The following is a 14,073-nucleotide window of genomic DNA, read 5'->3' on the forward strand; positions in this document are numbered from 1 at the left end:
CGAAACGAATCGATTTTTTTATGCAACTGTCCCCAGTGGAGTTTGCTTCGTGACACCTTGTAGATTGGTTATGTGTTTCAGCATAAGCATTTGTGAACTTAAACTTCGTAGTTGCTACTCCGTGATTGACCAGAGATAGCGCAATTGCACAAAGTACCAATAGATAGCTGTTGACGCACCTTACGGACGAGTAGGCCCTTTAGGTATACCGTCGAGTGGAGCCTGCCGTCACAACGACAGCTATTAACGTCACCGCTTCGCTTGTCAAAAGAAGAATTTGCCTAATCATTATTGACCTATCGTGGACGAACTGTGAAAACAAAACTTATTGTAATTTCTTATATCTAACTTGAATTTACCTTAAATCTAACTAGAATTTACCTTAAATTGGTGCAAAAGCTGCTTTACAACTGGAGACTTGAATTATATTTGCACTCCAAATCAGGTATAGTTAAATTTGCTAGATTTGAACACCAATATATAGTTGTATTGAATTTCCTCCTCTCGTATAATCAACTAATAGGTTTAGTAGATTATTATCCAATCACCAGTTAGAGCCCGGATTGAAGATTGCTCAATTCGTCTAATAGATCGTTAGTATCAAGGCACCTAAGCTTACAAACAGACTTTTTAAGTATGTTCTAAATCATCTACAACAGGTCCCGTACAAAAGTGCATCGTATTTGGAACAAGGTTCAATACGTTCAAACAATTGCGAAACTAAATTGTAAGTAACAAACATATGTACTAAAAACAGTTATAAACTTGAAATATAATTGCAGTCGAGTCTCGCTACGCTCGGACTACGGAAAAGTTTAAACAAACTCGAAATTTATACGAGTCACGATGAGCGTATCGAACCCTAACCTCACCATGCATGTAGGCACAAACAGTTGCAAGGGATGCAACCGTCCCGATACTGAGGAGGATATGGTGGCCTGCGATAAGTGCAACGGTTGGTGGCACTTCAGCTGCGCCGGCGTGCAAGCATCCATTTGCGATCGCTCGTGGCGTTGCCCAAACTGCTCGACGTTCTGCGGCACCATCGGATCCGAACATTCGAATGCTTCTAGCGCACGATTACGGTTGAAGCAACTCGAAGAGGCTAAAGCACTGGAGGATAAGATACGGAAGGAGCAAGCCGACAAAGAAAGGGAATTCTTAGCAGCGAAGCACCAACTGGAGTCGGAGATTGAAGCCCGGCAATCGGTAAGCGGGAGCCTTAGAAGCCACGGAAGTCATCGCAGCCGACGTAGCAGAGTAGGAACTTGGGTGGCAGAACAGGATTTCACAATAGGAAATAGAGCAATTGAGAATCCACCAGAGACCGGCAAAACCTCTACCCCAATACTGACGGGTCAGGTAGGAACCGGAGCGACGGCCAAAATTCTTCCGCCACCTCAACTGAACACCCAAGAGCAGCAGCAGAAATATCCTACCGAACAGCAACAGTCATACGCGACCCTCACGAACGAGCGGAAAAAAGGACTCCCTCCCAACACACCGTTGAGCCTGCCGAAGCAGCTGCTTCCTCCAGCAAAACCGCCGGGGATACCGGAGCCATCATTTTTCCCTGTGAACTCGTCGCGCACCCTAGAACAAAAGATTCCAGTGGCAGAAACAACGACCACGACGAAGTCAGTGCTCGCGTCACTGAATCCGATGGCTACAACAGAGCCGTCCCATTTTTCCATTACGTTAGGCGCAATGCAGTCTCAGCGGCTCCCGGCCGGACCAATGAACACGGCAGTGTCATCCTATCCCGCGTTGCCCGCACCACCTCCGATTTTTTCGCTAGGCACACTGGCGCGGCAACTTCCTTCGACAGAGCTTCCACCCACGGTACCACTCGCAGAGGTTTTTGTGGCGTACGAATCCCGAATCCACGCCGGACGTGTACACAATGGATGTGGTCACATTCGGGGCCACTTGTTCGCCATGTTCCGCGCAATATGCGAAAAATTTGAATGCGGCAGACTACGAAGCAGAGTATCCAGAAGCGGCGAGAGCCATCACGAAGAATACCTATGTGGACGACTACTTAGACAGCCGAGACACCATCGAAGAAGCTGTCCAGTTAGCGGTTTCCGTTCGCGAAGTCCACAGTAAAGCTGGATTCGAACTCCGAAATTGGCACTCCAATGCCCAAGAAATTCTCAACCGGATCGGAGCTGAAAATAGTTCAGAAGCAGTAAAGAGCTTCACCGCAGACAAAACAACAGCTACAGAGCGCATCCTTGGTATGATGTGGGAACCAACTGAGGACCTGTTCGTGTTTTTCACCCAATTTCACGAGGATCTTCTTCCGTTGTTATCCGGTGAAACAGTGCCCACAAAGCGCCAAGTTTTACGTGTGGTCATGAGCCTTTTTGATCCATTGGGACTCATTTCTTGCTTCACGGTCCACGGAAAAATCCTACTCCAGAATATTTGGAGGTCTGGCGTGGGTTGGGACGATCCCCTTATCCCAAGGGACTTCTTGGACTGGCAACGCTGGACGAAAGTGCTGCCCGAGCTGAACCGACTACAAATCCCAAGGTGTTATTTTCCTGACTACGAACGGGAAAGTAATGGATCTCTGCAATTACATATTTTTGTTGATGCGAGTGAGCTTGCCTACTGTGGTGTTGCATACTTTCGCATAATCGACCGTGGGACCCCACGATGCTCTTTGGTCGCTGCAAAGGCTAAAGTAACTCCTCTTCGGCCTCAATCCATTCCCCGCAACGAGCTGAATGCAGGAGTAATTGGCGTGCGGCTTATGAAAAGTGTTACGGAGAACCATTCACTGCAAATCACCAAGCGCTACTTCCACACTGATTCGACGGTCCTCTTGGCATGGCTACGTGCTGATCCTCGCAAGTATCGTCCCTACGTCCAGTTTAGAACAACGGAAATCTTGACAGACACGAAGGTAGAGGAATGGCGCTGGGTACCCACCCGGTTAAATATAGCAGACGAAGCAACCAAGTGGGGCAACGGCCCCAGTTTCGATGTCCAGGATAAATGGTACCGCGGTCCGGATTTCCTCTGGCAACCGGAGAGCGAGTGGCCAGTGAAAAAACCTCTAATCGAAGAACCAACGGATGAACTGAGAAAGACGAACGTACATCAGGAGGTGACGACCGATCCAGTGCTGGAGTTCACCAAATTCTCAAGCTGGGAGGATTTAATCAAGTCTCTGGCCTATCTATACCACTTCATTAATCGCTGCTCGACCAAACAACGTGTTCCAACAAAATCCCGCATGGCAACGTTAACCCACCAAGACTTCGTATCCGCTGAAAAAGGCTTGTGGCGGATGGTCCAAAACCAGGAATTTGGAGAGGAAATTTCGTCCTTGCAGTCCTCTGAATCTTCTACGCAGAAAAGTACACGGCTTCCGAAATCGAGCCCATTGGCAAAACTGTCGACATTCCTAGATGACGACGGAATTCTACGCTCGGAAAGCAGGATTGACCCAAAAGCTGCTTATTATCCGTACAATTTTCAAAATCCCATAATTGTTCCCAAGTATCACTACGTGACGGATCTGTTGATTCTACGTTTCCACCGGCTGTACGGTCATGCCAATACCGAGACCGTTCTGAACGAACTTCGGCAGCTCTACTGTATTCCGAAGATGCGATCCGTTGTAAAGAAAACCGTTAAAAAGTGTATGTGGTGCCGCGTATACCGAGCCAAACCTGAAGCACCTAGGATGGCTCCGTTGCCGCAGCCGCGTGTCATGCCCTTCGTGCGTCCCTTTACGCACACGGGCATCGACTATTTTGGACCCCTGATAGTGAAGCAAGGACGCAGCAATGTTAAAAGGTGGGTGGCAATCTTCACCTGTCTCACCATACGTGCGGTGCACCTAGAGGTGGTGCATTCTTTGACGCTTCAGTCATGCAAGATGGCCATGCGACGCACAGTGGGCAAAATCGAGCCAAAAAACGGAACTTATTTTTGCCGCTGGTTTGAAGCAATAAAAAGTATGTATCCCAAAGGAAAAAACCTTGCTAAATCGATTGGTGATGGTCTCGTGACCGGCAGGTGACGGGAAGTGGCCTCTTTGGCCACTTTTAGGTCCCGAACCTGGTTTTCCGGGTTCCGCACCAGGCTATTTTCAATCAAGTCAGCTTAATATAGAGTGCGGCACATCATTTCATGTCTATTTTTGGTAAGGATGTTAGTGGTGACTATTTAAGACCTCACCAAGGTCATATGGCCACTTCCGGTCCTGGTCCAGTTCCTCCGGATCCGGATTCCGGCCATTTCAAGTGAAGTCAGCTAAATATACGGTGCGACATATCAATTCATATCTATTTTCAATAAGCATGCGAGTGGTGACCATTTTAGACCTCACCAAGGTCATATGGCCACTTCCGGTCCTGGTCCAGTTCCTCCGGATCCGGATTCCGGCCATTTCAAGTGAAGTCAGCTAAATATACGGTGCGACATATCAATTCATATCTATTTTCAATAAGCATGCGAGTGGTGACCATTTTAGACCTCACCGAGGTCATATGGCCACTTCCGGATCCTGGTCCAGTTCCTCCGGATCCGGATTCCGGCCATTTCAAGTGAAGTCAGCAAAATATACCGTGCAACATATCAATTCATATCTACTTTCAATAAGCATGTGAGTGATGACTATTTTATACCTCACCGAGGTCATTTGGCCACTTCCGGATCCTGGTCCAGTTGCTCCAGATCCGGATTCCGGCCATTTCAAGTGAAGTCAGCTAAATATACGGTGCAACATATCAATTCATATCTATTTTCAATAAGCATGTGAGTGGTGACTATTTTATACCTCACCGAGGTCATATGGCCACTTCCGGATCCTGGTTCAGTTCCTTCGGATCCGGATTCCGGCCATTTCAAGTGAAGTCAGCTAAATATACGGTGCAACATATCAATTCATATCTATTTTCAATAAGCATGTGAGTGGTGACTATTTGAGACCTTACCGGGGTCATATGGTCACTTCCGGATCCTGGTCCAGTTCTTCTGGATCCGGATTCCAGCCATGTTAAGTGAAGGTTACTAAGTATAAAGTGCAACTATCATTTCATATCTATTTTTGGTAAGAATGTAGGTGGTGACTGTTTGAGACCTCACATGGCCAGTCCGGCATCCTACTTCAATTACTCCAATTCCGGGTTCCGACCATTTCAAGTGAACTCAGCTGAATATGCGGTGTGAATATTTATTCAGTGTAAATATAACAGCTTCTACCCAGCCAACAAATTGGTTCACATTATTCAACTACAACTCTGCTAAGTGAACGCTTACTCGATGGAGGGAGATCGTTTAAAATGCACAGATTTGCTCTATTCGCACAAATGTGGAGGCCATATACGTGCATTTCGCGAAAATCATTCTGCCATAAGCAACTGAAGATGAATTAATCAGGCTTAATATATAACTTTAATTATAACTGTGGTTGATAACCAATATGACCTCCTTTTCACAAACAAAAAAAATGATTGAAAAAAATCGAATCGATTTGCGAGTCTTAATATTTCAACCTACAGCTCTGTATCTAGAAACTTTACCACTAAGCCATGTCATTTAATGTTCTAGGACTCAGAATTTTAAGCAAATATAAGTAATTTACCGGCTGGCCAGTAGACACTTAGTTCAGGCGAATAAATCGAAAAACATATTAGCACAAAACCGATCCGAACTTGATTTTGTGTTAATGGCACCGACGGCGGAAGGTGATGGAAATGCTGATATTAACGATCATCCGGGGGAAAAACCTTGCCTAATATCGACAATAATGGAGTTGCACAATTCGTCCAGCACGGGAGTGGATCAACATTGAAGTAAACTAGAACACAGGTAGGAAAATAAATGGAGTATCACTTGAATTCACTTCGATTCCAGTTTAAAGTCTTTGCTAACATCAAAATACTCACTTTCTTCTGCCACCGGAATCAGATTTTCCCTGTATAATTTCAGATTTACAAATATCAACTTATAAACGATCTAACATTATACATCACAATATAATCGCAATAACTGCAGATGAGATTATATAAGAATGCTTGTTTGAAGTTACATAATTGTTCATTTGAAATTAAAGTTATACATGACGTAAGACATAATCGAATGAAATTGCAGGCTTCGTTAACAATTTCAATAGATCTGTTATTGCATCTTTTATAATTCCAACTCAATCTGCACTTAAAAACAATTTGAAGTCAACATCCTTATATGATCTCTGGTTTGCTGGGTATTTGATTTCTTGTGTTTTTTGTAGGCATATAAACAAAACAGTTTTGTTTTATTTTCGTGGATAAAATTATAGTTAAGCAAATGAAAGTATCGATTTTAATACCGGACTAACATTTTTGCTGAATAAGACCTTAAAAGAGCTTTCTTCCGATTGCATTTGTATCATAAGCTCTTATGCGGCTAATTTTATTAGTAGGGTAAAGAACCCAACTTCTGTAGAAATTGCTTCGTGTATTTTATCTGAAGGAATGTCCATAAAATATTACTGTAGGGTTTTCATTCAGTAATTCCATCACGAGTTCTTCTTAAAAATTCGTCACCAGAGGATTAATAATAAAATTATATCTATAATATTACCTACAATATCTTGTCGAATTGCTTTATAGAAAAAATCTTGGAAGAATTACGGCCGTAAGAATATCTGTATAAGTACGGATGAAATTCCGGAAATCATTGCCTAAAAATATTCAAAGGCATTGCAGAGGGAATTCACAATAAAATTTACTATGGATTTTCCAAAGAAGGAGAAGTTCCCGACAGAGTTATAGAAGGTATTCCCAAACCAATAGCAAAATGTTCAGGGGAAACGCTGGAAGGGTTTGTTCAGTGAATTTCCAATGTATTGTAAAATAATTTCCGAAAAAGTGCGTGAAAAAATTAACAAAATATATTTCAGAAAGAAAATCAACCAGCAGAGGATTTTTCATATAAACTCCAGAAAGAATTTCCTCGGGTTTATTTTTATGGAAATACTGTAATAATTTCCAGAACATTTTTCGAGATAACTTCCGAACTTATCCGGCTTTTTAATGGTATCCAGACTATTTCATATAAATAACCTCCATGGGATAAGGGATCAAAATCCAGAGTTTCATTTTTTTACCTCGGAACTACTAAACGCACTAAAACGCAGGTAAAAATTAATTTGCTTTTTTTTTCTTCAGGGCGAGCTATCACTTTATCGATTGTCATTTATCAAAGTTAATTGCATCTGTTTTGTTAATTTGACTACCTAAACGAAAATATTGAAAAACTAGAGACGAACCAGCCAAGGGCTGAAAGTCTCTCAAATAAAGATAAATCAATCAATCAAAATATAGAAAAGCAAATAAATGATGTTATACTCTAAAAATGTCTTTTTTTGTTTGGAGTACGAAAAATATAAATATTTTGTTTTCTAAAACACCATTTGCCGAAGAAACTTCAGATGGAAATTTTCCTAAAGGAGTAGCCGAAAGAATAATAAAATGAATTGTTCATGAAATTTCTTAATTAGTTCTCGTGAAATATCAAAGAAATTCGTCTGTTATTCTGCTTGGATTTTTTCTTCAAGAAAATTCGACAAAAAATCGTAGGTAATATATCAGATATAATTTTGTTATTATTCCTCTGGAGACGAATTTCTGCGAAGAACTCCTGACGGAATTAATGAATGGAAACTGTACAGTTGTATTTTCTGAAGATTCCTTCAGTCATTATTCAGATAAAATTCACGATTACCAAGCAAATATTCTTCAGAAGCTAATAGAACAAATTTCGTAGGGAGTTATGGTTGAATTTTATGGCTATTTCGAACTAAATTCTTAATTTTTTTTATTACAGACAAATTTGAAGGAAATTGGGTGGTTTAGTGAATAAAATATTGCTATTTTTATAGCCTAATCGAAAAAGCTATTTTTTCTGAGTGTAACGTGATTTTATTGGAATCCAATACTGCCGTTCTACGCATAATTGTCCCATGTTATATGGGATTCCCATATAACATGGCACAATCGGGCGTAGAACGGCAGAATAGCTTTGTTTTGATGGTTAAATTAACAAAACGGTTTTAATTTTCGTGGATAGAATGGCAGTTCAATCGATAAAGTGACAGTTCGACCCGAACAAAAAAAATTTCCCCATACAAACTTTAAATGCATTTTAAAAATAGTTCCCGGACTCCAAAAATATGAAATTTTGGATTTCGACTAATTTTTGGGCGGAGAATCAGATTATGAAATAATCCGGATACCCCTAAAGAACCCAATTCCGGAAGATTTTTTCCCAAATTATGAGTAAAAAAGTTTCATAAAAATGTATAGATAATTCATGAGAAAATTCTCCACAAAATAAAAAAGAATTGTCGACTGAATTGCTAAAAGCAGCGTCTAAGAAATTGCGTGTGAAATTTCTAAGGGATTCTCCGAATAAACTTCCGCAGGACAAATCAAAAACTATTCATAAGAAGTTAATGAAGAATTAAAAAAAAAAATGAAAAAAATGAATAACAAAAAATCCATAATAACATGCATTAGAATTTTTAGAAATATTGAAGAACGACTTTTCACATGACTTCACATAAAAAAATGCCGATGTGATACCGAAAATATTTATCTAAACAATTGCCAAAGATATGCCGAAAGTATTTCCAATTATATTGTGGAAGAAATTCGCAATGAAATTAACAATGGATTTCCGAAAAAAAAATTGCTGAAGAAGTTCTTAAAGAAATAACTGAAGTTACTTTCAAACAAATTGCCGAAGGATTTCCAAAAAGAGTTACAGAGCAAAGCCTAGCAAAGTGGTTAGGGATTTTTTAATCATCTAGCCAAGGGATTTCTATAAAAACTCAAGGAAGTATTTACAAAAAAAAATGTTGAAGGAAATGCCGTAATAATCCTCGAAGGATTTTTTGAAGCGAGTTCCACAGGAATAGGTCTCTTTAGTAATATCTAGACTATTTCATGACAGTTAAACTCGAACTGTTATTTTATCAACGGAAATTAAAACTGGTTATTTGACTACAAAAACATTAGAAAGCAAATAAATGGTGTAACATTTACTCTGAAAATGTGTATCGTTTTTCGCACTGTATATTCAGCTGACTTCACTTGGAATGGACGGAATCCGGATCCGGAGGAACTGGACCAGGATCCGGAAGTGGCCATATGACCTCGGTGAGGTATAAAACAGTTACTACTCACATGCCTGTTTAAAATAGATATGAATTGATATGTCGCACTGTATATTTAGTTGACTTCACTTGAATTGGCCGGAATCCGGATCTGGAGCAACTAAACCAGGATCCGGAAGTGGCCATATGTCCCCGGTAAGATCTCAAATAGTCACCACTCACATGCTTATTGAAAATAGATATGAATTGATATGTTGCACCGTATGTTTAGCTGACTTCACTTGAAATGGCCGGAATCCGGATCCGGAGGAACTGGACCAGGATCCGGAAGTGGCCATATAACCTCGGTGAGGTCTAAAATGGTCACCACTCGCATGCTTATTGAAAATAGATATGAATTGATATGTCGCACCGTATATTTAGCTGACTTCACTTCAAATGGCCGGAATCCGGATCCGGAGGAACTGGACCAGGATCCGGAAGTGGCCATATGACCTCGGTGAGGTATAAAATAGTCATTACTCGAATGCTTATTGAAAATAGATATGAATTGATATGTCGCACCGTACATTTAGCTGACTTCACTTGAAATGGCCGGAATCCGGATCCGGAGGAACTGGACCAGGACCGAAAGTGGCCATATGACCTTGGTGAGGTCTTAAATAGTCACCACTAACATCCTTACCAAAAATAGACATGAAATGATGTGCCGCACTCTATATTAAGCTGACTTGATTGAAAATAGCCTGGTGCGGAACCCGGAAAACCAGGTTCGGGACCTAAAAGTGGCCAAAGAGGCCACTTCCCGTCACCTGCCGGTCACGAGACCATCACCAATCGATTGAGCAAGGTTTTTTCCTTTGGGATACATACTTTTTATTGCTTCAAACCAGCGGCAAAAATAAGTTCCGTTTTTTGGCTCAATTTTGCCCACTGTGCGACGGTTTGTCGACAAGCGAGGAGCTCCGCAGAACATTTTTAGTGATAATGGCACTTACTTTCATGGAGCTGCCAGAGAACTTGCTGCGGAGATCAAGAACATCAATCTCGCTTTAGCGGGTTCCTTCACTAATGCCGAAACAGAGTGGCATTTCAATCCACCGTCTGCTCCCCACATGGGCGGTATGTGGGAGCGGAAAGTGCGCTCAATTAAGGATGCTTTCAAAGTCCTGGCTCATCGCGAAAAGCTCGACGACGAAGGACTGCTCACATTACTGTCGGAGGCTACAATGATCGTCAATTCCAGGCCTCTTACATTTGTACCACTCGAATCTCCTGAACGAGAGGTGCTCACGCCGAACAGTTTTCTTTTGATGAGCACTAGCAGTGGTAGCACCAACCTTGTGCGCGTCCCCATCGACCAACCGATTTCGCTGCGCACGAATTGGGGAGTCATGCTACACCTCTTGAACCAGTTTTGGAAAACCTGAATCAAGTCATACCTACCAACCATCGCCAGGAGAACCAAGTGGTTTGTAGATGTTCGTCCACTCCAGGTAGGTGACCTTGTGATTGTAGTCGACGAAACGGTTCGAAATGGTTGGCTTCGTGGGAAAATTGTCCAGACATACCCAGGTATAGACGGACAAGTTCGTAAGGTAGATGTGCTGACGGAAACGGGAATGCTTCAACGACCTGCCATTAAAGTGGCTCTTCTGGATGTGCTACAAGATGGCAAGACCAACTAGCGGTAAGGCCTTACGGGTCGGGGTGTTGACGCACCTTACGGACGAGTAGGCCCTTTAGGTATACCGTCGAGTGGAGCCTGCCGTCACAACGACAGCTATTAACGTCACCGCTTCGCTTGTCAAAAGAAGAATTTGCCTAATCATTATTGACCTATCGTGGACGAACTGTGAAAACAAAACTTATTGTAATTTCTTATATCTAACTTGAATTTACCTTAAATCTAACTAGAATTTACCTTAAATTGGTGCAAAAATCTGCTTTACAACTGGAGACTTGAATTATATTTGCACTCCAAATCAGGTATAGTTAAATTTGCTAGATTTGAACACCAATATATAGTTGTATTGAATTTCCTCCTCTCGTATAATCAACTAATAGGTTTAGTAGATTATTATCCAATCACCAGTTAGAGCCCGGATTGAAGATTGCTCAATTCGTCTAATAGATCGTTAGTATCAAGGCACCTAAGCTTACAAACAGACTTTTTAAGTATGTTCTAAATCATCTACAACAGGTCCCGTACAAAAGTGCATTGTATTTGGAACAAGGTTCAATACGTTCAAACAATTGCGAAACTAAATTGTAAGTAACAAACATATGTACTAAAAACAGTTATAAACTTGAAATATAATTGCAGTCGAGTCTCGCTACGCTCGGACTACGGAAAAGTTTAAACATAGCTTTGGATTGAGCACACCGTCCTCAACGTGCACGTTCCGTAACTTGTTCTGTGGCTTGGTTGCTTAAAGCGCCGGACTAGCGATACGGAGTCGAGGGTTCAAATCCCACCAAAAACAAATGGTAATTTTTTTCATAAATTTATGTCGCAATGTATCGATTAAGAGTACTTTGCCTTCAACTGCATCCAAGATTTTACATCTAATCAGCAACTCTCACTGTCAGGCATCTGTACATATTAACCAGGCAATGTCGTAATCACAAATCATTTTGTTCACTTAATTTTGCCCCCTTCACCGTTCCCCGAAAAAAAAAACGATGCAAACGCGAGAAATCACTTCCAAAAACTACAAAACGACACGACTCCGCAATTGCAAAAAAAAAACGAGGTTGTGTCGAAGAAGTCGAAATCAACTGGAACTCGCCGTATGTCAAGTGTCGTCAGATGAATTCCGTTTAGAACTACCCTTTGGGAGCGTAATATACACTGTATCAGCCATAGCTATAAAAAAAAGTTCTTCTAAGGAATTCCCCCAGAAATTCTGTCCAGCCGCAGATTAGATTCTATCGGATACAAGTGCCCATTGTAAACTGTCAATATTAGTTTAGGGGGTTGTAGCAAAGAGGTGTAAGTGACAAGAACCCACTTTCGAGTAAATTAGGATTAACGTTCTTCACCTCATTTTTCATCTCATATAAAATGTGTGGAGCTCCAAAATAGACACAATTTTCTCCGATTTATTGTAATTTCTCTAATCGTCGTAAAAATAATCTTACAAAAGTTCTTAAAAGCTTGATATCGGATGACTTTTTTGATGTGCTCAGCTCAAAATCGACAAAATGGTCTATTATACCCCTTTGCATTTGGGTTCCTTAGTTAAGACCTATAAGTGACCCCAAGGAGCGTTGAGCCACCTAGATCGACAACGAGGTGTCTCCACGTGCTAGTGAATCCGGCCTTGTGTTGTGGGCAGAGTCTGGAAAATACTCCTCCTGGCCTCGAAGAAAGTCTGGGCCGATGTGTTGAGACCCCGTGCACGAGTCTTTGAACCAAGACACCTGAATCATTGAACCACATCAAGGGCCTGTGAAGAACGTCCGGCGATAAAACCGTCTCCCTCGTTTGGAAGGCGACTGCCAAGAGGGCATACCGCATATCTACGAATTCCACGGCCCTACGTAAATTATTTCTAGGAAGGAGGACTTGATTTATCTGTGGTGTTGCTCGTCATTCCTTTGGTTATGGTGTTGTAAGTCTACGTCAAGCAAGTGGTAGTGCCGACATAGGCCCTGAGCTAGTCGACGCTTGCAGGATTGATCCAGAAACTTCTTCAGGACGAAACTCCTGAAAGATTGCTAAAATAGAATAATAAATTCCTAAAAGATTTCTAGAATGAACTCCTGGAGGATTCTCAGAAGAAACTCGTGGAGGAATCCCAGAAGGAAATCCTGGAAAAGTTCCAAAGGCGATTCTGGAAGGGTCTTCGGCATAAGCTCTTAGTGGGAACAATGCGAAATTTAGGATGGATTCGTAGATGGAATCCTAATTGGAACTCCTGGAAAAAAAATTGGATCAGAAGAATTTCCAAGGATAACACCATGGCTTTTGACTCGAGTGGTCAGTATTACAAAAATGATCAATTTCGCGTCAATATAAAAAAACCTACCACATTTTGAAATGATTTTGTTACAAAAAAAATGTAGCAAATACTACAATAAATGTGTTACGATATTTTGTTATAGGCAATTATTTTGATATTGTAACAAATGCTGTTATATATCTGTTTGAATAAATAATACAAGTTTTGTTAGTTTTGTTTTTAAAATAATAACAAATTTTGTTACAATTTTGTTATGGTTATTCACATATACGAATCCTTCCAACAAAATTATATCAAATTGTGTTATTTCTAACAACGGCTGTAATAATTTTATTATAATCTTGTTAGGAGCTTCTGGTCGTGCAGAACGAACTCTTTAAAGAATCCCAGAAGGAACTACTGATAGAACCCCAGAGAAGGTCCATTAGAGATAACATAGAAGAATCCTATGGCACACAGGAGTTTCTGGATAAATATCAAAAGAAGAGCATGAATTCCAAAACGAATCTTCGGAGGAATTTCAAAAGGAACTTGTTGAGGAATTCGGAAGCTTCTCAGCATATTGCAAAAGAGCTGGGGCGCTCCTGTGGGTTTCGTGGCGTTTCAAAGGTGTTCTAGGGGTTTTAGGGGACTTCCAGGAGGTTTTATTGGCGTTCCTGGTAGCTGAAAAGATTTTGGGTGCATTCCATGGAGTTTTAAGAGGTTTCAGGTGCGTTTCTGGGGGTTTTAGGAAGTAGCAATGACGTTTCAGGGGTATTCAGAAGGGTTTTAGTTGGCTTCATGGATTTCCTGGGTCATTTCAGGGGATTTCACTAGCGTTCTAGGCGATTCTAGGGGATTTCAATCGGTATCGGGGGCGTTCCAGGGAGTTTCAGGAGCTCTCCTGGATAGTTCAGGGTGTTTCAGGGGCGTTCTAAGAGTTTTCGAAGGGGTTTAAGTAAACTTTCAGGATGTTTCAGGGGCGTTCCTGGTAGTTTAAGGAGA

General features: G+C 41.3%; 1 protein-coding gene across 1 annotated transcript; it reads left to right on the forward strand.

Annotated features, from left to right (window-relative positions):
- The first annotated feature begins 846 nt into the window (after positions 1–846).
- LOC134284496 (uncharacterized) lies at positions 847–10,551 on the forward strand. The gene is made up of 3 exons (XM_062843435.1): positions 847–1,749; positions 1,799–3,813; positions 10,137–10,551. Exons 1-3 carry the CDS (start codon positions 847–849, stop codon positions 10,549–10,551), a joined length of 3,333 nt encoding a protein of 1,110 aa, XP_062699419.1.
- Positions 10,552–14,073: the final 3,522 nt, after the last annotated feature.

The sequence above is a fragment of the Aedes albopictus genome, unplaced genomic scaffold, assembly GCF_035046485.1.
Source record: "Aedes albopictus strain Foshan unplaced genomic scaffold, AalbF5 HiC_scaffold_21, whole genome shotgun sequence".
NCBI lineage: Eukaryota > Metazoa > Arthropoda > Insecta > Diptera > Culicidae > Aedes > Aedes albopictus.

Bases quoted from the DNA above. Each gene is read 5' to 3' on its own strand.
- LOC134284496 (XM_062843435.1), top strand. From the start codon at position 847: ATGAGCGTATCGAACCCTAACCTCACCATGCATGTAGGCACAAACAGT. The intron at 1,750-1,798 runs GTGTCATCCTAT...TTTTTTCGCTAG, and splicing joins CCGGACCAATGAACACGGCA to GCACACTGGCGCGGCAACTT. The intron at 3,814-10,136 runs GTGGGTGGCAAT...TGGAGCTGCCAG, and splicing joins GGACGCAGCAATGTTAAAAG to AGAACTTGCTGCGGAGATCA.